Source organism: Sciurus vulgaris, assembly GCF_902686455.1.
Source record: "Sciurus vulgaris genome assembly, chromosome: 2".
Lineage (NCBI taxonomy): Eukaryota > Metazoa > Chordata > Mammalia > Rodentia > Sciuridae > Sciurus > Sciurus vulgaris.
Genome location: NC_136462.1, coordinates 97,337,055 through 97,363,973, shown reverse-complemented (window position 1 = coordinate 97,363,973; position 26,919 = coordinate 97,337,055). Strand labels below are relative to the sequence as shown.

Sequence of the window (26,919 nt, the reverse complement as noted above, 5' to 3'; positions counted from 1 at the left end):
TGGGTTTCTTCTTCTTCCAGATGAATTTCATGATTGCTTGCTCTATTTCTGTGAGGTACATTATTGGGATTTTAATTGGAATTGCATTGAATCTGTATAGCACTTTTGGTAGTATGGCCATTTTGACAATATTAATTATGCCTATCCAAGAACATGGGAGATCTTTCCATCTTCTAAGGTCTTCCTTAATTTCTTTCTTCAGTGTTTTGTAGTTTTCATTGTAGAGATCTTTTACCTCTTTGGTTAGATTGATGCCCAAGTATTTTATTTTTTTTTGAGGCTATTGCAAATGGAGTTGTTTTTCCTCATTTCCCTTTCAGCTGTTTCGTCGCTTGCATATAAAAATGCTGTAGATTTATGTGTGTTGATTTTATAGCCTGCTATTTTGCTGAATTCATTGATGAGGTCTAGAAGTTTTCTGGAGGAGGTTTTTGGATCCTCTAAATATAGAATCATGTCATCCGCAAATAGTGACAGCTTAAGTTCCTCTTTTCCTATTGGTATCCCTTTAATTTCTTTAGTCTGCCTAATTGTTCTGGCTAGAGTTTCGAGGACAATGTTGAATAGAAGTGGTGAAAGAGGACATCCCTGTCTTGTTCCCGTTTCTAAAGGGAATGGTTTCAGTTTTTCTCCATTAAGAATGATGTTGGCCATGGGCTTAGCATAAATAGCCTTTACAATGTTCAGGTATGTTCCTACTATCCCTATTTTTTCTAGTGTTTTGAGCATGAAGGGGTGTTGTATTTTGTCAAACGCTTTTTCTGTGTCAATTGAAATAATCATATGATTCTTATCCTTAAGTCTGTTGACATGATGGATTACATTTATTGATTTACGAATGTTGAACCATTCTTGCATTCCAGGAATGAACCCCACTTGATCGTGGTGCACAATTTTCTTAATATGTTTTTGGATACGGTTTGCCAATATTTTGTTAATGATCAAGGATATTGGTCTAAAATTTTCTTTCCTTGATGTGTCTTTTCCTGGTTTGGGTGTGAGGGTGACATTAGCTTCATAGAATGAGTTCGGTAGGGTACCCTCCTTTTCTATTTCCTGGAATACTTTGAGAAGTATTGGAATGAGTTCTTCTTTGAAGGTCTTGTAGAACTCAGCTGAGAATCCGTCTGGTCCTGGGCTTTTCTTGGATGGTAGATTTTTAATGGCTTCTTCTATTTCATTGCTTGATATTGATCTGTTTAAATCATGTGTGTCCTCCTGGTTCAGTTTGGGAGGAGCATATGTCTCTAGAAATTTGTCAATATCTTTGGTAGTTTCTATTTTGTTGGAATACAGATTTTCAAAGTAGCTTCTCATTATGTTCTGTATCTCAGTGGTGTCTGTGGTGATATTTCCTTTTGCATCATGTATTTTAGTAATTTGAGTCTTCTCTCTCCTTCTCTTTGTTAGTGTGGCTAAGGGTTTGTCTATTTTGTTTACTTTCTCAAAGAACCAACTTTTTGTTTTGTCAATTTTTTGAATAGTTTCTTTTGTTTCAATTTCATTGATTTCAGCTCTGATTTTAATTATTTCCTGTCTTCTACTACTTTTGCTGTTATTCTGTTCTTCTTTTTCTAGGGCTTTGAGCTGTAATGTTAGGTCATTTAATTGTTGACTTTTCATTCTTTTCTGGAATGCGCTCCATGCAATGAATTTTCCTCTTAGTACCGCTTTCATAGTGTCCCAGAGATTTTGATATGTTGTATCATCATTCTCATTGACCTCTAAGAATTTTTTAATCTCCTCCCTGATGTTTTTTGTTATCCGTGATTCATTCAATAGCATATTATTTAGTCTCCAAGTGTTGGAGTAATTTCCTTTTTTTATTTTGTCATTGATTTCTACTCTCAGTCCATTATGATCTGATAGAACACAAGGCAGTATCTCTATTTTTTTGCATTTCCTAAGGGCTGCTTTGAGGCATAACACATGGTCTATTTTCGAGAAGGTTCCATGTGCTGCTGAGAAGAAAGTGAATCCGCTCGTTGATGGATGGAATATTCTATATATGTCTATTAAATCTAGGTTATTGATTGTGTTATTGAGGTCTGTGGTTTCTTTGGTTGGATTTTGTTTGGAAGATCTATCTAGTGGTGACAGTGGTGCGTTAAAGTCTCCCAGAATTATTGTGTTATCGTCTATGCGATTCTTGAAATTGAGAAGGATTTGTTTGATGTACAGGGATGCACGATTGTTTGGGGCATAAATATTTACTATCGTTATGTCCTCCTGATTTATGGTTCCCTTAAGCAGTATGAAATGTCCTTCTTTATCCCTTCTGACTAACTTTGGCTTGAAGTCCACTTTATCTGATATAAGGATGGAAACCCCTGCTTTTTTACTGAGACCATGTGCGTGGTAGGTTTTTTCCCATCCTTTCACCTGTAGTCTGTGGATGTCTTTTTCTATGAGATGAGTCTCTTGCAGGCAGCATATTGTTGGGTCTTTCTTTTTAATCCATTCTGCCAGTCTATGTCTTTTGATTGATGAGTTTAGGCCATTAACGTTCAGGGTTATTATTGAGAAATGATTTGTATTCCCAGTCATTTGGCTTACTTTTGGTTTTTAATTTGGCTTGGTTTCTCCTTTGAGTGGTTTTTCTCTAAGGTAGTTCCTCCCTTTGCTGACCTCCATTGTTGTTTTTTATTTCCTCCTCATGGAATATTTTGTTGAGAACATTCTGTAGTATAGGCTTTCTATTTGTAAATTCTTTTAACTTTTGTTTATCATGGAAGGATTTGATTTCATCTTCAAATCTGAAGGTTAGTTTTGCTGGGTAGGGGATTCTTGGTTGGCAACCATGTTCTTTCAGAGCCCGAAATATATTGTTCCAGGCCCTTCTAGCTTTTAGAGTCTGAGTTGAGAAGTCGGCTGCTATCTGTATTGGTCTCCCCCTCTATGTAATCTGATGCTTTTCTCTCGCGGCCTTCAAAATCCTATCTTTATTTTGAATGTTAGGCATTTTCATTATAATGTGCCTTGGTGTGGATCTGTTGTGATTCTGTGCATTTGGTGTTCTGTAAGCCTCTTGTATTTGATTTTCCATTTCATTGTTCAGGTTTGGGAAATTTTCTGATATTATTTCATTGAATAGGTTGTTCATCCTTTGGTTTGTATCTCTGTGCCTTCCTCAATCCCAATAATTCTTAAATTTGGTCTTTTCATGATGTCCCATAGTTCTTGGAGATTCTGTTCATGATTTCTTACCATCTTCTCTGTTTGGGCAACTTTATATTCAAGATTAAATATTTTGTCTTCATTGTCTGAGGTTCTGTCTTCCAAGTGGTCTAGTCTGTTGGTGATGCTTTCCATTGAGTTTTTTATTTGGTTTATTGTCTCCTTCATTTCAAGGATTTCCGTTTGGTTTTTTTTGAGAATCTCTATCTCTTTTTTGAAATGATCTTTTGCTTCCTGCAGGTGCTCTTTCAGCTTGTTGGTATTATCATTCATTGCCTGCATTTGCTCTCTTATCTCATCCTTTGCTTCGCGAATCATCTTAATCATGTATAATCTGAAGTCCTTTTGTGACATTTCTTCTAACATACTGTCATTGGATTCTATTAATATAGAATCTAGATTTGTTTGGATCATTTTCTTCCCTTGTTTTTTCATGTTGTTCATGTATCTTCCCCTCTAGCAGTGCACATCTGGGGTATTGCAGATTTTCCCCTATAGGCTTATAGTGGCCCTATAGGTTTCCAAAACCCTTTCTTTAAGGGGGAGATCAATATTAGCAGTGCCAAATCAGACACTATGCAATCCTAGACCAAATAGCCCCTATGGGGACAATAACAAAATTGTCATAATAACCAAAATGAGTTCAAATGTTATCTTCGGTAAAAGAAACAGGTTTGCAATAAGGTCTGCAGTTTCTAATGGAGGACAAAGAGGATGCAGAGGGATGTAGAATATGGCTGTTAGTGGGATAAGAAAAGAATATATAGAAGTTCTAGAAAATAGAAAGTGTGAGAGTGTAATCAAAAGAAATCAGATGTTAGCATGCAAAAAAGGGAGAAAGAGACTCTGAGGGAACAGGTAAACAAATGAAAAGAAAGAAAAGTAAAGAAATAAAAACTTAAATTTTTTTTAAAAAGGAGAAAAAGGAAAATCTACTGTATAACAGTCACATACTAATGAAATCTCCCAGTGTTCAGTAGCCTGATGCATGAGAGGTACCTGACAATGAACTTTAAGCCTCCAGCAGGCATCTCAGGATGGGATTTGCCCCACCCGAAGATCTGAGCTAAGGCTTCCAGGATTATCCAAGATGGCCGCTCTGGCTTCGAACTGTATTGGCAAATGGGGAGCTGCAGCTCAGGGGTGGACGTGGTCAGCTGGAGGTCCTGGAGATGGGATGCGGTTGGTCCGGCAGGGGTCTTGGAGGTCAGGTGTGTTGGTGTGGTTGTGGGATCCTGGAGGCCGGGTGCAATCAGTTGGTCTGGGTTCCCAGTGTAGGGCGCAGTCAGTTGGTCTGGGGGTCCTGGCAGCAGGGAGCAGTCAGTTGATGTGAGGGCCCCAGAGGCGGGGAGTGATTGGTCGGGCTGAGGGATCCTGGAGACGGGGCTCAGTCAGTCCGGTCAGGGGTCCTACGGGGCCTGGCTGTTGTCTCAAAATGGCAGCAGCCACGTGTAATCAAACCTGCAGGTACTGTGACAGTGAACTTCCAGGCGACAGCAGGCAGCTGGTGCTCCACTGGCGGTCTGCGGTCAGTTTGCTGGCAGCTGTTGGACGATCGGGAGGTTCAGCGTTGGGTGATGAATAGGAGTAAGGCAGCGATGGACAGGTGAGAGGCAGGCGAATGGCGGATGATAGACGCCTGACAGTGAGCAATCTGCTCTCAAAAAAGGCGTCAATATGCTAGCGTCATCACAGCAGACAAATGGGGTAAACACCAGGGGATCCATAAGCAGCAAAAACTGCCTCACCGAGAAACAGATATCCTCTGCGGAGGATATCTGTTTCCATCCTTAGGGAGCGACAAGGAATGCAGCCTCCCTCTAGTCCGCCATCTTGGATCTCCTTCATGCACTCTTTATATCACTAATTTTTAGCAATTTGATCTTAATGTGACATATGGTGGTTTTCTTCATGTTTCTTCTGCTTGAGATTCATTGAGCTTGTAGGTTTTATGGAGTTTTAGTTTTTATCAAAGTATGAGAATTTTGGCCATTATTGTTTCAGATATTCTGTCTTCCCTCTCCTCTTTCAGGACTTTAATTGTACATGTTAACAGACTTAATATACTGTATAGATTTCTGTTTTAGTCTTTCTGTTTTGAATTTTGTAGAGTTTTATTGCCATATCTTTGGTTTTCTTTTTAAACTACAGAAAACTTCTTCAGTAGTTTTTCTGCATGTACTTCACAGAGAATACCTACTGATTTTGTTTTTGTTTTTTTTTTTTTTTTTTTTTGGGTGTAAATTTATTTTATTCTAATGTCATTTAATATGTACACATGGAAGTTGAATATAAATTAAATTAAGAGAAAACATGCTTTCTATTTTCATACAATATAAAATCATACATAATTTTAAATGACAAAAAATGTTCTATTGAAACCAAATGGCACTTTTTATATTTAACAAGAAAGATATTTAAGGTTCATTCTTTGTATTCACAACTTACCTTGCTGTTGCTATGACTTTATGTTCATTAATCATTTCTTCTTTAGTGTAAAATATACTCTTAATCTCATCCAGTATATTTCTCATTTCAGGTGTTGTAACTGTTGTCTTATAAGTCTAATTTGTTTTAATATCCTCTGTAGTGCTCACAATTCTTGTATTTTTCCTTATCTTTCTGGGACATATGGAATACATTTAATTAATTCTGTTGTATGTGTCATTACTGATCAGTTTCTGTTGACTGATTTTTCTCCTGGTTATAGTTCATATTTTCTTTCCTGCTTCTTTGCATGCCTGGTGAATTTTGATTGGATGCTAGACATTTTGAGTTTTATGTTTCAGATGCTGGATTTTATTGTACTTTTAAAAATACTGTTGGACTTTTTGTGACACACTTAAGTTACTTGGAATTCATTTCATCCTTTCAAGGCTTTGTTAGATCATGTTTAGAGCACACTTTAATCTGGGGCTAATTTTGACCTTCTGCTAAGGCAGCCTTTGATGCCTTGTGAAATATGACAAATTCCCACTGTGGTTCATTGAAATACAGCATATTCCTGCCCCTATTCTTTTGCTGTGGTTCTTCCCCTGGCTACACACATTCATACACACAAGCTCTTTTTCTGTGCATCTCCTGTTTTTCCATATATATACTTTTTATATTTAAAAATTTAAAAATATAGATATATTTTGTGCATTATGCAAACTCCTTCCCTCCCCAAATATTGTCTCTCCTCAAATTTTAGCCACTTCTGCTTCCCAAAACTCTGATCTCTTTTTCTGCAACTTAATGAAATTACGGGGCTTCCTTTGGGTTTTCCTCCATTACTATGCCCTGGAGACGACAGGCAAAAAAGCTGGGCAGTCATGGGCCTGACTGTGTTTGTTTTCCTATCCTCAGAAATCACTCTCCTGTACTGCCTGTTTAACGATTAAAAAACATTGCTTCATCTATTTGATTGATTTTCTGTGTCTTAAGGAGAAAGATAGATCTGGTCTTAAGTCAATCCATCATGGCAAGGAACAGAAAATCTCATCCCAGCCTTTAAATTTATTGAAACTAAAAGCTGGTTGAAATTAGCATGGTTTTTATTTCTGTGCTCCTTCAGGTGCACAGTCATCCACCCAGTCTGTGTTTCAGGAAGTTGAAAGAGATGACAGAAATTATAACATAAATTATTGATTAGGGTGACTAGTATATATGTCCTTTTCCTCCTAATGTCCATGTTATTTCTTCTGGAACATGCTGTTCATCAGAAACACAAATGGAAGACATTCACAGTTCTTATGTCCAGACTCCTTACAGTGAAGCAGCAGAACTACACTTGGTAATGCTTATCCCATGAATGAACTTATTCTGCACATGGGGACACAGCAAAGGTGACATTGCTGTGTATAACAGAGTTTAAAATTGTTTGAAATACTAGCGTATAATCGTATAGGTGACACAACATGGTCAGGGCTGTGGTTAGTGCTTTGCAGGAGGAATCGTGCTTGGTTTGTTCTCCAGTTTAATTCTAAAACCCACAATTTCTGCATTAGCTTAGTGCCACAGGAAGACCCGAATGAAGAGCTCTCTAAAGATGAGATCATCCTGGAGTTGAAAGCAGAAGTGCAACGTCTGCTTGGGAGCAACTCAGTGAAGCGTCATCTGGTGGCTCAGTTACAAAAGGACCTCAAGGACTGTCACAAGAAAATTGAAGATCTCCAGGAAGTGAAGAAGGATGACAGCATTGGGGTCGAGGTTTGTAGAGCCTAGAAGCTGTTTTGAAAAGATGTAATGAAGAAATCTTTCATGCTTGTTATGTTGAAAGGAAGCCTTTGGCTGTCAAGGGTCATTTGAGTTTAGAAGGAAAGTTAAAGAAATATATTCCACTTAAAGGAATATATTTTCTGCTTACTCTTGTCACCTAGTAGATGATTTGCCAATTAGGTAAAATTCCTTTACCACAAACTTAAGCATTCTATGTAACAGGGTCCTGCATTTCTTCAAGGTTAAATTATATTAACAGTGCTTTAAAATATGATTTTTAAAAATTCTGTACAATGAAATCCTTTGGAATTTTGAGTGTCAAATTTCCCTGACACATTCTTCTAACAAAAGTCCAGGAAATCAACCATATAGTGGTGGCGGTGCAGATGGGAAAAGCAGAGAGGCAGATTCTGTGAGTCCTTGAAATCCACTTCTGTATTCTTCAGGCAATACCCTCACTTTATAGATGAGGAAAATGGAACTGGGGGCGTCGGTGAGCCTTCTAAGGTCACAGAGTCAGTCTTTGACAAATTGAAACTAAAGACTGATTAGCGACCAAGGCTGTTTCCTTAGGGTCCTGCTGTCATCAGCCCACCTTTCCTCCCTTCACGAATCCTCACCACCTCTACTCCCACGAGAAAGTGGTACATGAAGGCCCTAATAATTAAGAAAGGGCAAGGGGAAAAGGAAGGTTAAGTAGTATACTCCTTTTCCTCCTTGGACAGAAATAACTCTTTAGGAGTAGAGATCACTTAAAAAAAGTGCAGTTAAATCAAATTATGTAAGATCTTCTACAGTGTTAATTATTATGCAGTTTTAATTGTGGCTCTTTATTTTCTGGAAAAATAATTGTGTTTTTACTGTCAAAATCTTGCCCGACTGGTTCCCTCTTATGAGCACATTTTATTTGATCACTTCAACATTGATTTTAATATTAACAACAAAGGAGAAAGAACTACCTTCCTTCCCCAGCACATTGAACATCTTTAAATCAGTCTGTTTAATTGTTGCCATATGATTCTTTAGAAGATTGGGAATGAAAGCTTATGGTCTATGTTAGGAGTTTAAGCATTTAGGTGAGCATAGCCTAAAATTTAGGAGACTGGACACCTGCCTTTGAGTCTGAATTTCAGCTCAGGTATTTTGGTGCTTTTTTTTTGTTCCATACTGAAGTTATTAAAGGCATTTGCTAGACTGGTATAGGTCATGTATAGCTGTTGGTGGTGGCTGTGCCTTGTGTTGTTATATTAGTCTTTCCCTTTGCCTCTACAGTCTGTTTGATCAGTAGATCAAAAGGAGCTATCACATCTTTTAATGTCCTTTTTTGTCGGGCTACTCTTTTGCCATAGTGATGTCTCAGTAGTCTATGTTGAAACTCTGATTTTCCTTGAAGTGTTATATCAACCCTTCCTGCTTATGTTTGTTATGCTTCAATTTACCATATGGTGATTTCTTGGGAATCTTGGTAATTCTCTGCATATTTGTACATTTAATAATTGTTAGTACACAATGTTGATCCACTTCCTAAATGGGTGAAGTACTCACTTAACCAACAGATGGGTTTTCAGTCAAGTTCATAATCATCCGACTAATCCATGAACACCTTCAAATTTTGCTGCTTCATATTTCCTACATCTTTTATGATAGAACTTTGAGTGAATCTAAAAGGTTAGAAAGCATGATTGGGAGATGTTGGGAGGTATATGGAGGAAGAACAGATCATTCAGTTATTTATTCTTTTTGAAAAGTGATCCCATGAAAGGTCTTGTGGGATTCAACAATGAAAGAAACAATGGCCATTCCGTGAAGGAACTGAGAATCTGGAACAGTGCTAACCAATAGAAATATAATGTAACCACATATTAACTTAGAATTTTCTAGTATTCGCATTAAAGCAATAAGTAAAAATAATTTTAATAATGTATTTTATTTAATCCAATACCAGTGTTCCTGGACTTATGATGGGGTTGTAGCCCATCATAGCTTAAAAATAGCAAAGTTGAAAATACATTTAATAACACCTAACCTACCAAATCATAGCCTCACCCAGCCCATCTTAAATGTGCTCAGAACATGTACATTAACCTACAGTTGGGAAAAATCATCTAACGCAAGGCCTGTTTTATAATAAAGTATTAGATAGCTCATGTAGAGTACACTCTAGAGAGCAGGTTTGGTGGTTTATCCTTGAGATCACATGACTGACTGGGAAGAGCTGCTGCCCAGCATCACTAGAGTATTGTACTGCAATATTGCTGACCTGCAAAAAGACCAAATTCAAAGTATGCTTTCTACTGAATGCATTTTGCTTTCACATCATCATAAAGCTGAAAAATTTTAAGTCAAACCATTGTGAGTTGGGGACCATCTATACATGCAAAATATTATCAACTTATAATCAATGTAAAATTATTAATGAAATGGATTAGATTTTTTCCGTATGTGCTAAGTCCTTGAAATCTGGCACATATTCTATACTTGCAGCACATTTCGGTTATTAGCCAAACTTTACGTAAATTATAAGTGAGCTATCATGTTTAGTAGTACAGATCAGTAAGGGAATGGGCATCTCTCCCTATGTGTAATGAGAATGCTAATTTGAACAAAATCTATGAGAAGGAACTAATTAGGCTTAGAGGTGAGGAGAGGATGATAAGGTGGTGTTAGTGAAATCTTTATGGAGAGGACATTTGGTCTTTGTCCTGAAAGACAAATCCAGGAGAGAAGGCAGAAAAGGACGTTTTAGCCTTGAGCAGAAGTATATGTAAGGGTGTAGCAAATAAGCTGGTCTAACTAGAAAGTAAAGATGTAAACAGAAGTCTGCGTTAGGCTGCACCATTCTGAAATCTTTAATGAGACCAAAGAAGTTTAGATGTATCAATGTCTGTTTTTATAAAGAATGATCATAACTGTCATCAAATCCCAAGGACATGAATATTAAACTTTTGTACGTTATGAAAGAAAATCTATTAAGTGAAAGAACATGTCAGTTTAAAGTTTCCTGGATATCTTTCTGAAGAGAATTGGGCCATCAAAATCCTCCCCTGAGTGTTTCTAAGTATACATTCTAAGTATCAAGAGAGCCAGAAAAACTATTTACAGATTATTTGGCATGTTTCTTTTATGAACACTTGAACAATATGGATATATTTATTGCTTTATACACACTTTATAGTATATTTTATGTACATTTATATTCATCTTATGTAGAACAATTCAAAATTATTACAGAGGGTCATATTTTTTGTTTTCGTGTCATATGACCTCATAGCAGTGGTTTATTTAAAACTGAATTCTTGCTCAGGAACCTTATCGTTAATAGTGAAATTGTTTCTCTACAAAATCCAAAAATACTGCTTTCTGACTGTTTTAGTCAGCTTTTCTGCCACTGTGACTAAAAGGACTCAAAAGAACAATTGTAGGACAGGAAAAGTTTGTTAGAGGGCTTACAGTTTCAGAGGTGTTAGTCCATAGAAGGCCAACTCCATTCCTTGGGGCTTAAGGTGAGGCAGAACATCATGGCAGAAGAGGGTGGCAAAGAGAAGAAGCTCACATGGTGATTAGGAAGCAGAGAGAGAGAGAGACTCCACTGGCCAGATACAAAATCTATATTGAATAGCCATGCCCCCAGTGAGACACTTCCTGGAGCCACACCCTACCTGCCTCCAGTTACCATTCAGTTAATCCCATTAGGGATTAAATCACTGATTGGGTGAAGACTCTTACAACCCAATCATTTCTCCTACATTGTCTCACACATGAACTTTTGGGGGACACCTCACATCCAAACCATAGCAATGACATTTCCATGGTAGTAAATGTGGTGAAAATTGGGATACTGCCCTGGACAGTAATGGGGAGTAGATTAAATATTATTTCATTCACTCCAGTTGACCAACAGGGCCAGTAAGATAGATTGTGTTTAGAATGTGGTAAAGGCCTGAGGGAAACCAGATTGGCTTACTAGCAACCATATCTACACTGAATATTTTGTGAACACAGAACTTTTTGTGTCTCATTCTCAATGAACAGCTTTACTATACCTGAAGTTTGTGGTTGAAGCCAAAATCTGATTCCAAAAGTACTAGATAGGCAGTGTTCAGTAGCCAACTCAGAAGGTTTCTAGACATACAGTTGGTGTATTAAATTTGTTTTCTTGAAGATAGTGTGTTTAATATTCCACTTTTGAGAAGAAATTTTATTGTGACATTAAAGTGATCTTTTAATTTTAAAGATCTTTTTAAAGATACTATGCTGACAAGTCCAAGTATCTAGTCCCTGTGTGCTTGCAGTGTGATGATTCATCAAAACCAGGTGTAAAATCTAGCCATGAAAAACATTTTTCAGTGTATCAGTATGATGAGACTTTTATTCCTAGTAATAAAAACTCACTAGTCTGGTAGAAGCACAAATGAGTATCAAACTTTTAAAAGTAGAAGCCAAGTCTTTTAAAAACTGAAGCCCATTCCAGGAAGTAAATAAAATCTTTAAAAGTCTCATGCCCACCTTACCACCTACATTTGGAGAGAAGCCAGGGGAGTAGATATTCTTAACTCTTATTCTGACTGGAGTAGTAGAAACGTCTCCTGGAAAAGGTGGCAGGTGAAAAGGAAAAATACTTGAACTGATTGACTCTGAAGGAATGAATACTTACACTTTATACTGAATTGGAAGACTGGTCCAAAGTCTTCATGGACATGGTATACCTGCTTCCCTGCCAGGAGTAGAACAAAAGTTGGTATAGATATTTGTTAAACACTAGAGAAAAGAGCTCACAGCCAGGTACATGATATGCCAACAAGTCAAAGTAGATGAATTTAAGAAATCATTGTGACTCCCCCTCAATAAAGAGCTCAAAAAAACAGATATGGAAAACATTCAGATAGTAAGAGGAAAAATATGCAGTTACTTAGACAGATGTGGAACGATGGAAAAAAATGAAATATATATATGAGATTCTACTCTGTGGCAACTCAAGAAATAAAAGAAGAGCAAATGTCAAATGCCCTTTTCCCATTAGACAATAAGTATTTAAAGATAATCATTAGCAATGGAGACAAAGAATGTTGGATGGACTCGTATCACCCAATGGTATCATTTATGTGGTCTTTCTAAAAAGCGATTTGTCAAATTCTATCATAAAGCTTTAAAATTGTACCTATTAAACAAAACATATGAGTTTTAATACTCTTAAAAATACTTACAAAAATAGAATAAATGCTACTCTTGAAGAGTATGATGAAAAATAGGATATTTGCCTAGTCTCAAAGTATCTTTTCACAAGATATTTATTATTTTACAAGCCAAAAGGGAGTAGATTTACAATGGAGATGCCTGGGAGACATTGCCTTCAACAGGCATATTGATATCATGTGTCTCCTACAACACGCATATATCATTTCTTGTCATTCATGCCAAAGATGTGTAACCAGAATCTAATAAAGAAATAACAGACAAACTCAAATTGAAGGATACCCTAAAAAGTAATTGGTTAGTTCTCCTAGAAAAAATATCATGGATGTGAAAGACAAAGACCGAAGAACTTTTATTGATTAGAGGAGATTAATGAGACATAACAACTTAATGCAGTGTGGAATCATCAATTTGATTTTGGACCAAGAAAAAGGACATCAGAGGAAAACTGGAGACATTTACATGATATCTATAGGTTGGTTGATAATATTGTGTCTGTGTTAATTTCCTGGATTTGATAACGGTATTATATTTAGGGAAGATGAGTGAAATTATACATGCTGTCTTGCGTTTTTTTTTTTTTTTTCATTAGTATGAAATTATTTCAAAACAAAAAACTTTTGACTTCTTTTTAACATTTAGACCAAAGCAGATACTTCAGAAAAGCCAACCGATCAATTATTGCCTGACTCCTCTTCTTCTGATGTGCTTGTCAGAGATGATGTACTGCATCTTAAAAATGAAATTCAAGTTTTACAACAACAAAATCAGGTGATTAAAAAAGTCCTATATTTTAATGAGAATTTTTATGACCTTATTAAATATGAAGGATATAAATAGACTTTTTAAAAGCTACAGAGGCAATATGAGTTAGTACTCAAGTATAGCAGCAGGCAATTATGGAATCCAGTTGTTTCCCTGTACTAGTGGTTTTGGGTCATGGTTTCTTTGGAAGTTTTGTGTAATTCCTGTTTCCTGTCTCTCTAATGGAGTGACTGATATAGGTGTTTCTTCCTTCTCAGCCAACCTTAGACCAAAAAGTAAAATCTTGCTTATTTAGGCAATTACCGAAGATTATTGAATTCTAAGACATTTTAAGTATCAATTAGCCAGTACTTCTGGTTAAATTTTTCATTTAATATATTTCAAAACAAACACAAAATATTAACTTTTATTCCTATCAGAAAGCTATTTATCAAATAAATCTATGCTCTTATCAAGGCATAAAGAGACTTTTGTAGAATTATGAAAATGACATTATTTCAGATGTTATAGGGTAGAATTGAGCACAGAGGATGTTAAAAAGATGAAGGTAAATGAATTGATGAAAATGATGTTTGTTTCCCCTAAACACTTCATTCTTTTGTGTCTAGGAACTTAAAGAAGCTGAAGAAAAACTAAGAAATACAAATCAAGACTTATGTAATCAAATGAGACAAATGGTACAGGATTTTGACCGTGATAAACAGGAAACTGTGGATAGGTAAAATCTATGTAGATGCAAGATCCTGGGTCCCCCTTCCTCCAAGAGAACCCTCACCCCCAAAAAAAAGATGCATAGAAGAATTTTCCCTGTTGAGATCTTGAATTGGCAGAGATAAGTGCCTGGCTTCTCAAATTAGAATTTGGAACACATTTTCCATAGAAACATAGAAACCTTGGTTCTGTAGCATCATCAAACATAGAAACCTTGATTCTGTAGCATCATCAAGATTGTTCTTCACTGAAATATTATAGCTCAGTGGGGTTTTTGTTGTTTGCTTGTTTTTCAAGCTAGTCTGGGAAACTTTTTTATAAAGAAGAAATCTGTGGGAGGGAATATGTCTTCCAAATACCAAATCATAAACTTGGAAACAGACTTTTGGGACATAACTTACATGTGAGTTAAATACTGCTAGTATTTATGTTTAATATGTATAACTTTTGGAACCACACCTTCAATTATTTGAATTAGTTTCTTTATAAACAGAAGTTCTCAATATAGACTACTCTGTTTGAATGACTGGGACATTCTCATATCCAAGTTTGTAATTTTTCTGTAGAAACACGAAAAAAGAAAACTTTGAAGATTCTCATAAGATTATTGGTTATAAATTAGTTATTGCTGTTTTTAGTTGAAGAAAAGCAATCTGACCTTCGTTACAATTGGCATTATAGGGAAGGGGTGGGGAGAAAGGAAGGACACCAATTCATTCTAGTGTTTCTAGTAATGCCAAGCATTGCCTTAGATCTCCTTCTCTTTTGCTAGGTGCGAAAGGACCTACCACCAGCACCATGAGGCCATGAAAGCCCAAATACGTGAGAGTCTATTAGCAAAGCATGCTTTGGAGAAGCAGCAGCTCTTTGAGATTTATGAAGGGACTCAGTCGCAGCTCAGGTGAGAATAAGACTTTAACTGCTTTGCAACTATAGAGACAACCAATCTCCTAGTCCATAATTTGAAGGGATATTGTTTGCTATGCGGCCTTTAATTTTTCTGAGGTCATTTAGTTGCTGGTTTTGTGTCTCCAAGGTCTGACCTAGAGAAGTTGAGTAAGGAGATAACTGCTGTGCAGGAATGTTACCTAGAAGTGTGCAGAGAGAAGGATAATCTAGAATTGACTCTCAGGAAGACCATTGAAAAGGAGCAGAAAGCTCAGGAACAGAAGGTATGGTAGAGTTCATGATGATTCTTCATCATCTGGCTTCTCAGGCCTCAGTTTGTCATTGAATCTAATACTCTGGGTCGGGGGACGTGAATGGGATGGTGTCCCTAGAAGTCTCTTCACTTTTGGCTACATCACACTAATATAGCTCAGGAAATAAAGTAAATATTGAAATCACTGTTAAAATCTATGTAGAAAATGGCATATACAGAGGAGGAAATATTTCCTTGCAGATTTATTCTGGAAGGCAAAGAAGCGTGGACCACACTCACTTTAAGGCTGAAAGTCCATGGCTCCTCAGTTTCATTTTGTGTTGACTGCCTAGCTTTGTCTGGTCCTGTGAGTTGTGCAGTGTGTTCATTCCTTACTTTTTCTCAGGCTCCTTTCTCTCATAGTAGCTAATCCTCGTTTTATTCTTCTGGGAAGAAAGACAGGCAGGAGTTTGAACGTGGTCTTGTGATAAGGAAGGGTGAGGAAGTTCAGCGTGTTAGCATGACCTCTTTGAGTGGAACTGGAAGAGTGCAGTGGATGCTCTAACTTCCCTGGTTCTTCCAAGCTACCCTCAGTCCAGGAGTAAAACCACATGGAGATAGTCACCTGAGCTCCTTTTTCCCTACCCCGGTGGGACACAGATTTGACCCTTCCATATGCTAGGGACCAGCCTGCAGACCCCAGTTTGAAAGGCCCCTGCCTCAGGATTAAGAAATAAATTTAAAGGCTTGAATAAATGTTCTATAGAGAGGCATTTGAGTAAGTTATATTAAAGTAAGGTATTGCTACCGTGGACTTAAAAAGAATAGTAAAGAGCAGGTGAGGTATTCAGTTTGTCTAATATTTTGATTATTTTTTAATACATTATATATGATGAAAGAAGGTCATGTATGCATACCATTTAGTGGAAAAGAACTTCTAAATGGAGCTGTTTTAGTCAGTGTTGGCAGCAAAATTTAAAAAGGATCTTATATTATCTAGAAATAAAGAAGTTACCTTTCAGTAGTGTTTTAAAAATTAAAATAGGGAGAAGATCTCTAGTATGATTCTGTTTTTAAAAATATATAAATTGGCAAGAACATAAGAGCAGTTCTCTCAAAGAAGCCATTCTTTTCAGGATTTTTTTTGGTACTTTTTAAAGAATCAATTTGACTATAAAATTGGATCTCATATAATAGGTCAATTGCAATTAATAGCTGCTACTGACTAATATTTTGGCTTATGAGTGTTTGTACATAAGTACAAGAAGGAAGGTTAGTATTTCTGCTGTTTGGCCCTTTCAGAGCAACAAATTTAGCAGTTTGTTTTTTTTTTTTTTTAATTTAAAATTACCATGCAGTATAAGAAGTTATTCCCCTCCCCAATTGGGTGAATAGCTTATTGATTTTTATCCTTGTATGTATTTGTCAGGTTACAGAACAGTTTTGTGACCCTAAAATCGCCCTTGTGCTATCACTTTGTAGTCACACCTACTCCCCACTTACAGGTCCAGTGTATTTGGAGCATTAGATGTTTAATTTCTTCCTTCTCTGGGAATTCTTCAGTTTTTAAATTATAGACCTGTATCAGCCCTCCGCAGTCTTTGTAAGCCAATGAGAACTTGAAATGCCTTTGTATTTAGGAGAGTTTATCTAATCTTTTCATATCTCTTGGAGGTTGACAAAGATATACCAGTTTGTTTTCCTAGGAAATGTTTTCACATGCACGTTCAAGAATTAACTAATCTCTGGAGCAGGCTAGGCAGCTTTTGGGGTACCCATTCTCTGCAGGACACAACTGTGGTTGAGTTTAGGTAGGAAACTTAGTTTACATACAGAATTCATGGAAAAGGCAACACCAAGAGGCCAAGGGTATATTTTCATGTTTCGTGTGTGTTTTTTTCTGAAACACTTGAGTCAGGCTGTAGGTTAAGCAGAAGTTCAATTATGTCTTAAAGCATATATCAACACACAGGCTTTTCTTCATGTGTTAGCTTTACTTATTCAGAAAAAGGTGGGGAAAAAACTTACACAGAACTCCAGATTGTATAGAAATCAGTGCAGGCTGTGCAGACAAAAGACAAAGACTACCAGCATTCCCATTCATAATGCCATTCCTATACCCCTTAAGGCTTATTCATACAACTGCAGGCCAAACTGAGCCATTCCTTCACAGAAGTTAGAGGGTTGTTTTTGTTGACTTATTTTGTTTTTGTTTTTGTTATGTAAGCAAAGCACAAGTTTTAACTCAGAGAGACCATAAGTATTGTATAGAGATATTTACTTGAATTTTGTTTAAAGAGACAGCTATTGGCGGAAAGAGAAGAATTTGTAAGCAAACTGCAGTTGGAACTTGAAGAAAAGTACCAAGAAACTCTTACAATGGAAAAAACCAAGTGGCTGAAAGAGCAAGAAACTGTTAGTAAGCAGCAGGTTGAAAGCGAAGTGATGTTAGCCAAAGCACACTGGGATAAGGAACAGAAAGAGGTGTGGGTTAAAATTTCTTTCTGGTCACTATGTTTTAAAAATTATAGAAGACAATTCTTCCTGGATAGACATAGTTTTTAATTGGCAAGTATATACCTAATTGTCTGTTCTCCCTTTCAGAATTGGGCTCTTAGCAGCTTATCACACCAGTTTTATCTTTCAAAGTTAACCTCTCTTGACCCTTCAGCCAAGTTCAGGATATAATGGGTTTATTGGGCACTTACTTGATTCCTAAAAATTAAACCCATGATCCAATTTCATAGTGTGCAGTGATTCTGATAACTCTAGTCTAATATATATACACACACACATATATATATATATATATATATAAAATTAGCAAATACATAATCCTTATAATGGATTAGAAGAAAGAAGTAATGGGCAGACTTGGAAGTACAAAATTTATTATCTCCTAAGTGGCAAATGAGCTTAGGAAATGCTAATAGTTTCCTAGAAAGTTAAGGACCAAATTGTGATCTTATGTATGTACTTGGAAATAAAAAAAGTTTTTTTCCAAGTTTATTTAAACTTAGATTCTCCTATTCATAAAATTGCTTTTTAGTTTCTACTAATCTAGTAGCCAGGTATGCAATTTGAGAACTTTGGATACCTACGAGGTAGGAACTGAAAAAAGGAAAAGCAAATGTTGCTACTTCACAGTTGGCCTAAGACTAATTATGTTTAGATCCACCCCACTACACTGTGGAAAGTAGAAAAATCAAGACATTCTTCCAGTAATGCTTTCCTCCTGAATGCAGTCTTCTACTTGGTAGAATTTAATATCTTAAATAAAATGTCAGTGTGTTCACGTTAGTAAACTATTTTTAAGTAAAGACATTTTTTTTTTAGACTAACCAATTACATTTACTCAGTGCTGATTTATGGAAACATGGTACTGATGATGGCAAAACCCATATTAATAGCACATTTTTGTTTTGTTTGTTTTTGTTTTTATCACACCACATGGTTAGTGGCCGTATCAAAGCTTCCATAAGGTTGCATACTGAGCACAAGTTAGTCTGACCTCACACAGCATAATTAAATCTTCCCTGTGATTTTTGTCACATAGTTAAGGTCAAAGAGTAACATTCAAGTTTTACTTGACAATATATTTCCATTGTCTAAATTTCTGAACCTCACATAATTACTATAACAATGTCTAGATGGTTTTCAAACACAGGTGTGGTTGCTTTTGTTGTCTAGCTATTCTAATTTTTGTTTTTGAGCATTTTTCTTCTCGTATGATCTTTGTTCTGAAAACAGATGAAACAAAAACTCATACAACAGCTGGAAAAGGAGTGGCAGTCTAAGCTGGATCAAACTGTAAAGGCTCTGAGAAAGAAGACCACAGACTGTGGCAGCCAAACTGACCAAGCAGCCACCCTGGATGTCATTTCCAAGGCAGACATGGAGGTCATTGTAGAAGAGCAGAGGCAAAATCTCCAGCGAGATTTAGAACAGGAGAAGGAAACGGCTATCAAGGGGGCTTTGAAGAAACTCGAAATTGAATTAGAGCTCAAATATTGTGAAAATATTGCCAAGCAGGTAATAGGCATGGTTACTATAGAAATTATTGGAGCTCCCGTCTATCAGTGCAACTTTTGAACTTGTTTATAACTTTATACTTTTAAAATTTTGTGCATTTCTAGAATAGAAAACCTTTTTTATGCTGTTCCTAAACTGTTCTTCATTATATTTCTGTCATAAAACTCTCACCCTGTAGTTTTTCTGTATTTTCTTTCAGTTTACAAAATGTTTGTTCCTCTAAGATCTGAGATTTCACCTGAAGTTAAAGATGGTGGTTTTCCATCTGAGTGAAGCACAATTTAATTAGATACTAACCTTTTACATCTAATTTCATAGAAAATTTCCCACCAAAATGGTTATAGATATAAGTACACTTGAATAAGATATTTAACAATATTGGTGTTGAGACTCCATGTGGACTTGGATCTGCAGACATGCCCCTTAAATGGAATTTTGTCTGTAATTCTCGTCAGTTGCCAAAAAGTGGTGCCATTGCCTTTCCTTTGAAGCACTCAGAAACTAGCTTTTAACTGGGGCAAATGACTTGATTTCAAAGAAGTATCATACTGAGAAAAACAGTTTGTGTTAACAGAGTTAAGATGAGTTACCTGTTATATCTTAGCTATTACAGTGATTCTTGAGTTTATTGGTCTCAGAACTTATAAACTTTTAAAAATGGAGGACTCTAAAGAGCTTTTGTTTATATGGGTTATATCTATTTATTGTGTGACAAAATAAATTTTTAAAAAACAAGAATACCCAAATACATATTCTGTTTGCTATCAGAGCATTTTTGCAATCAACATAGCATGTAGCTCTCGGAACACTGTGCTGTTTGTGCATGAGAGATGGGATTGGAAAAGCCAGATTGTGTCTTAATATGATTTTGAAAATAGTTTTGGCCTCACAGACCGCCTGACAGGGTTTCTGACCCTCAAAAGGTTCCTAGACCTTGATATATCTTTTATATATTTATTTCCTGAGACATGTTATTTATTATAAACTCTTTAAAAAGTTATTACCTGAACTCAAGTTTTAAAAAATATACTCAAGTTTTGATCAATACTTAAATTTTACTTGAATATATTGTTCTACATGATTTTACAGGGCATTCATAATGTATAGAAATATAGGCCAGTATGTAATGGTATCAAGGACATCTTCAATCAATTAGAAAGTAGTTTTCTGAAATGGTCACTGAGTTAAGAAAATGTTCCACAGACAAATGTGTTTAAGGACCCTTCTTTGGTATTTATGTAACTCTAAATCTTGTGAAGACAAGCAAGAAAAACAATAGCATATTGTAGTGTAAAGGAAATTGTTCATTCCTTTTAAAGGAATATAAATTTCTGTAGGAATTTTGTCTTTTCTCTATATTTTCCTTGCAGTTTATCATAATTGTATTTAGTATGTCAGTAAGAAATGTGGCCTATTATATCAACTCTGTTTTTGTATGTATATGTGCATGTATTTTTAAAGAAAGGAATAAAGAAAAATTATTTAATTAATAATCTTGTAACTAGTGACAGATTTATAACCAGATTGCCCTCATAATTCATTGTCTTCTCCAAAATGAGGTATTGCCTTTTTCTTTTGTACAAACTCATCCTTGACAGCAGGAAAATTTCCAGGTGTAAGGCTCTAAACCATAGTGGTACATGTATGTGTGTATGTATGTGTACATGTGCATGTGTGTGCAGAAGGTATGGGGAGGGAGGAGCAGGTGGGTGTAGGGACCTAGATAGCAGCTGGCACCAATAGCCCTCTAGCATACCTTCTTCTTTTTCCCAAGACAAGGAGAAGTTTATAGGAAATAACAATTTATACTTCCCCTACAATTTTATAAGATAGTAGTTTTGTAAGATAGTAATTGTTCATCAGACATCTCATGATTCCCATTTTCTGTTGTGGCATTTGCGGGGACAGCATGAGAAGTTTAGAAAAGAAGAATTGGAATGTACTGTTCAGAATAAGGTAGGGCACTTACAGTCAGTGTACCTGAACTGTTGTGAGTGAGACATAATATCAAATGCACATGAAATTGTAGTTGCTATTTGAAAATGAGCTCTTTTTGAAATTTTATACCCTACTTTGCCTCTTTGTCTTGTAATGTCCTACAGGTAGAAACAGCTGTGCAAAATGCTCGTCATCGATGGCTAGAAGAACTGCCTGAGCTTGCAGAGTACAAAGCACATGTGAGAGTGGAACAGAAGAAGTGGGAGGAGCAACAAGAGATCTCTGTGGCCAGAAGGGTAAGGACTGTCCTGAAGAGGAACTTGGGGAAAACCTCTCCCTGGCCTTGGCCTCCTCTGTCACCTCTGTCCTGGAAATTTCTTCCTACTCATGACAATGCGTATTAGGCATTAGCTAAGGGCCTAGCACATGATATCTGTTCTCATCATCATCAAGTTGTGTAGGGAGAGAGAATGTATTTTAGCATCTTAACACTCCCATAGGAAGGTGACCTTGACTTAGAAATTAATTCCCATTGTGTCTTGTGCTATCTTTGGACAGGATTGAGAACAGGTGGTTATCTGTTTACTATTAACTATATAGTATACTCTTGTGTGTGTAAAGATTTTCTGTGCCATGTCAGCCATCATACGACATAATCTCTTTGATAAAGAGCCAACTCTCCAGAGATACCATGTTCTTTGAGAGGAAAGCCCAGATATTATTACCATGTGATCCATGTGTACTCTTCAACTTAATTTTCTAGTCTAAATCAATTCTACTCAAAATGCCAACAAACTGAAAATACTTTTGAAATTTGACACAATAATTCTAAAATTTATTTGGAAAAACGAAAGGACTAGAAATTTTTTAGTGTCCTGGAAAAGGAATCCCAGTCCAGCTTTCACATATAATAGAACAGGAAAGCAACAACTTGGACAGTTGAATTGCAGTAATAGAATTTTTTTAATTCAGTATAATATAGACTTCTCGATAGGCCCAACTATGAATTAAAGCATAATAAATTGTTTCAAAACAAGAGAATGAGGAATTACTGCACAACAAATCATCTTTTGATAGCCAGGTAACTCTGCAGAAAAATGTTTATAAAGCCCCATTCTTCATAATAAATGCTGTTGATGGAGTTAACATTTTCAAGTTAAAGTATAGAAAAATTAAAATAAAATTAAATATTTCAGATCTGTATTCTAATAACAACACAATTTTGAGGCAAATGGACCCAGAAATAAAGATAAAGTAATAGGTTTAAAATATGTACCAACACTTAAAACATTTTTGTGTTTACAATAAATAGCAAAGTCAAATTGAGAGTAAAAATAAGGAAAATAAATGAACCAAGCCTGAGAAATATTAATCTAATACATAATGAAGAGTTCACATAAATTCCTAAGATAAACAAGAGTCCAAGGCTAAATACACCAAGGGTATGAGCAGGCAATCTCCGTAAGTCCAAGCAACAACAACAACAACAACAAAAATCAGTTAAAGAACATCCATACCTGTCAGTATGAGGGAAATAAAAACCAAAACAAACTTAAGATGCATTTTATGTCATGTGTATAAATAAATCCTCTCTTAGGAATTACACAACATAACAATATAATCTTCTGAATTATATGACACACAATTTAGTGGATTGCAGTTTCAAGCATGTGCAACCATTTAGAGGATAATGTGGCATATAGCAGAAGTTATAAATGATTCATATCTTGTATTCCTCATTGTACTCTACACATTACTTAAGGAAATATTTCAACATAGATCAAAATCATTATGTAGTAGTACATGGGTATTTGTTACATCATTCTCTACTTTTTAATGTGTTTGAAATATTTCAAAAGAAAATTTAAGGAGAGAAAGGAAAGAATATAATTGTGAGGATATTTGTCTCAGAACTCAGAAGTCAAGTAGAATATAAAGTTGGGTAGAATATAGAAATTAAAATAGACCAAAAGATCTTTCCTTAAAAACACAGAAGAAAAAAAAATGCAAAAAAAAACCACAAAAGGCCTGAATGTATGTGAGTGTAGAAATATAGAAGTGACAGGGCAGTATTGTGTTGCTTCTGAAACTTCAGCAAATCTGAGACTCACCTGCAGTGTCTGTCAGGGTACAGATTCCTGGGCTTTCCATCTAGAGATAATGAATTGATGGGTTTGGACTGAGTCCTGGGAATTTGCATCTTTTACAGGCTTCTGGGTGTCATGATACTGCTGGTCTGCGGACCATATTTGTGTGTAACACTCTTCTAGATAATTCCATTAGCCACACACCATAATGTTAACTTGTACATCCGCTCTCCAACCAGAGGAGCTAGAAGAAAGGGCCCAATTCGTAGCATTGACCAGAGAATTCCCTTTAAAGTTGGAGTTGTCATGAATTCAGGATCTATGACCATTTAAAACTAGTTTCTGGAGTTAATAAGTAGGTTAATTCAGTAGTTCCCAAGCTTTGCTGCACATTGGAATTACTTGAGGATCTTTGAAAAATAGTTTTGCCTGACTTCTATACTCAGCCTATGTTTTTTTTTTTTTATTTTTATTTTTTTTATTGTAAACAAATGGGATACATGTTGTTTCTCTGTTTGTACATGGCACAAAGGCATACCATTTGTGTAATCATAAATTTACATAGAGTAATGTTGTATGATTCATTCTGTTATTTTTTCCCTTCCCCCCACCCCTCCCACCCCTCTTTACCCTCTATACAGTCCTTCCTTCCTCCATACTTGCCCCCCTCCCTAACCCTAACTCTAACCCTAACACTAACCCTTCCCTCCCCCCCATTATGTGTCATCCTCCACTTATTAGCGATATCATTCGTCCCGTGGCTTTTTGAGATTGGCTTATCTCACTTAGCATGATATTCTCCAATTTCATCCATTTGCCGGCAAATGCCATAATTTTATCATTCTTTATGGCTGAGTAATATTCCATTGTATATATATACCACAGTTTCTTTATCCACTCATCAATTGAAGGGCATCTAGGTTGGTTCCACAGTCTGGCTATTGTGAATTGAGCAGCTATGAACATTGATGTGGCTGTATCTCTGTAGTATGCTGATTTTAAGTCCTTTGGGTATAGGCCAAGGAGTGGGATAGCTGGGTCAAATGGAGGGTCCATTCCGAGTTTTCTAAGGAATCTCCACACTGCTTTCCAGAGTGGCTGCACTAATTTGCAGCCCCACCAGCAATATAAGAGTGTACCTTTCTCCCCACATCCTCGCCAACACCTGTTGTTGCTTGTATTCTTGATAATCACCATTCTAATTGGGGTGAGATGGAATCTTAGGGTAGTTTTGATTTGCATTTCTCTTATTACTAGAGATGTTGAACATTTTTCCATATGTTTGTTGATTGCCTGTAGATCTTCTTCTGTGAAGTGTCTATTCATTTCCTTAGCCCATTTGTTGATTGGGTTATTTGTATTCTTCGTGTAGAGTTTTTTGAGTTCTTTATAGATTCTGGAGATTAGCGCTCTATCTGAAGTATGATTGGCAAAGATATTCTCCCACTCTGTAGGCTCTTTCTTCGCATTGCTGATAGTTTCCTTTGCTGAGAGAAAGCTTTTTAGTTTGAATCTATCCCAGTGGTTGACTCTAGCTTTTATTTCTTGTGCTATGGGAGTCCTGTTAAGGAAGTCTGATCCTAGACCAATAAGGTGAAGATTTGGACCTACTTTTTCTTCTATAAGATGCAGGGTCTCTGGTCTGATTCCGAGGTCCTTAATCCATTTTGAGTTTAGTTTCGTGCATGGTGAGAGATATGGGTTTAGTTTCATTCTGTTGCATATGGATTTCCAATTCTCCCAGCACCATTTGTTGAAGAGGCTATCTTTTCTCCATTGCATATTTTTGGCCCCTTTGTCTAGTATGAGAAAATTGTATTTATTTGGGTTTGTGTCCGTGTCCTCTATTCTGTACCATTGATCTACCTTTCTATTTTGGTACCAATACCATGCCGTTTTTGTTACTATTGCTTTGTAGTAGAGTTGAAGATCTGGTATTGCAATACCCCCTGTTTCACTCTTCCTGCTAAGGATTGCTTTAGCTATTCTGGGTTTCTTATTCTTCCAGATGAATTTCATGATTGCTTGCTCTATTTCTGTAAGGTACGTCATTGGGATTTTAATTGGAATTGCATTGAATTTGTATAGCACTTTAGGTAGTATGGCCATTTTGACAATATTAATTCTTCCTATCCAAGAACATGGAAGATCTTTCCATCTTCTAAGGTGTTCTTTAATTTCTTTCTTTAGTGTTGTATAGTTCTCATTGTAGAGGTCTTTCACCTCTTTTGTGAGATTGATTCCCAAGTATTTTATTTTTTTCGAGGCTATAGTGAATGGGGTAGTTTTCCTAATTTCTCTTTCTGAAGATTCATCACTTATGTATAAAAATGCATTGGATTTATGGGCATTGATCTTGTAACCTGCTACTTTACTGAATTCACTTATGAGTTCTAAGAGTTTTCTGGTGGAATTTCCAGGTTCCTCTAAATATATAATCATGTCATCAGCGAACAGGGATAGTTTGAGTTCTTCTTTTCCAATTCGTATCCCTTTAATTTCTTTGGTTTGTCTAATTGCTCTGGCCAGAGTCTCAAGAACGATGTTGAATAGAAGTGGTGAAAGAGGGCATCCCTGCCTTGTTCCAGTTTTTAGGGGGAATGCTTTCAGTTTTTCACCATTTAGAATGATATTAGCCATGGGCTTAGCATAGATGGCCTTTACAATGTTAAGGAATGTTCCCACTATCCCTATTTTTTCTAGTGTTTTGAGCATGAAGGGGTGCTGTATTTTATCAAATGCTTTTTCTGCATCTATTGAAATAATCATGTGATTCTTGACTTTAAGTCTATTAATATGGTGAATTACGTTTATTGATTTCCTGATGTTGAACCAACCTTGCATACCTGGGATGAAGCCCACTTGATCATGGTGCACTATCTTTTTAATATGTTTTTGTATGCGATTTGCTAAAATTTTGTTGAGAATTTTTGCGTCGATGTTCATTAAGGATATTGGTCTGAAATGTTCTTTCCTTGATGAGTCTCTGTCTGGTTTAGGTATCAGTGTGATATTGGCTTCATAGAATGAGTTTGGGAGGGTTCCCTCCTCTTCTATTTTATGGAATACTTTGAGAAGTATTGGAATGAGCTCTTCTTTAAAGGTTTTGTAGAACTCAGCTGAGAACCCATCTGGTCCCGGACTTTTCTTTGTTGGAAGGGTTTTGATGACTTCTTCTATTTCAGTACTTGAAATTGGTCTATTTAAATTGTTTATGTCCTCCTCGTTCAGTTTAGGCAATTCATATGTCTCTAGAAACCTGTTGATGTCTTCGAAATTTTCTATTTTGTTGGAGTATAGATTTTCAAAATAGCTTCTAATTATGTTTTGTATTTCAATCCTGTCTGTTGTGATATTTCCTTGTTCATTCCGAATTTTAGTGATTTGGGTTTTCTCTCGTCTTGTCTTTGTTAGTGTGGCTAAAGGTTTATCAATTTTGTTTATTTTTTCGAAGAACCAACTATTTATTTTGTCAATTTTTTGTATTGTTTCTTTTGTTTCAATTTCATTGATTTCAGCTCTGAGTTTAACTATTTCCTGTCTTCTACTACTTTTGGTGTTGGTCTGTTCTTCTTTTTCTAGGGCTTTGAGCTGTAGCGTTAGGTCGTTTATTTGTTGAGTTTTACTTCTTTTATTAAATGCGCTCCATGAAATAAATTTCCCTCTAAGTACTGC

General features: G+C 36.2%; 1 protein-coding gene across 19 annotated transcripts in view; it reads left to right on the top strand.

The window, feature by feature from the left end:
• The window catches only part of CEP152 (centrosomal protein 152), a 90,483-nt gene that overhangs the window by 39,330 nt on the left and 24,234 nt on the right, over positions 1-26,919 (top strand). For 9 of the 19 annotated variants that reach the window (XM_079130224.1, XM_079130230.1, XM_079130223.1 and 6 more), the window contains 8 exons: positions 7,167-7,368; positions 13,213-13,341; positions 13,944-14,053; positions 14,819-14,947; positions 15,083-15,218; positions 17,486-17,671; positions 18,938-19,219; positions 21,322-21,453. In XM_079130224.1, the coding sequence (XP_078986350.1) occupies positions 7,167-7,368; positions 13,213-13,341; positions 13,944-14,053; positions 14,819-14,947; positions 15,083-15,218; positions 17,486-17,671; positions 18,938-19,219; positions 21,322-21,453 (1,306 nt within the window). The remainder of the gene's footprint in view (positions 1-7,166; positions 7,369-13,212; positions 13,342-13,943; positions 14,054-14,818; positions 14,948-15,082; positions 15,219-17,485; positions 17,672-18,937; positions 19,220-21,321; positions 21,454-26,919) is intronic. The other 10 variants (XM_079130222.1, XM_079130221.1, XM_079130218.1 and 7 more) reach the window with 2 other exon arrangements.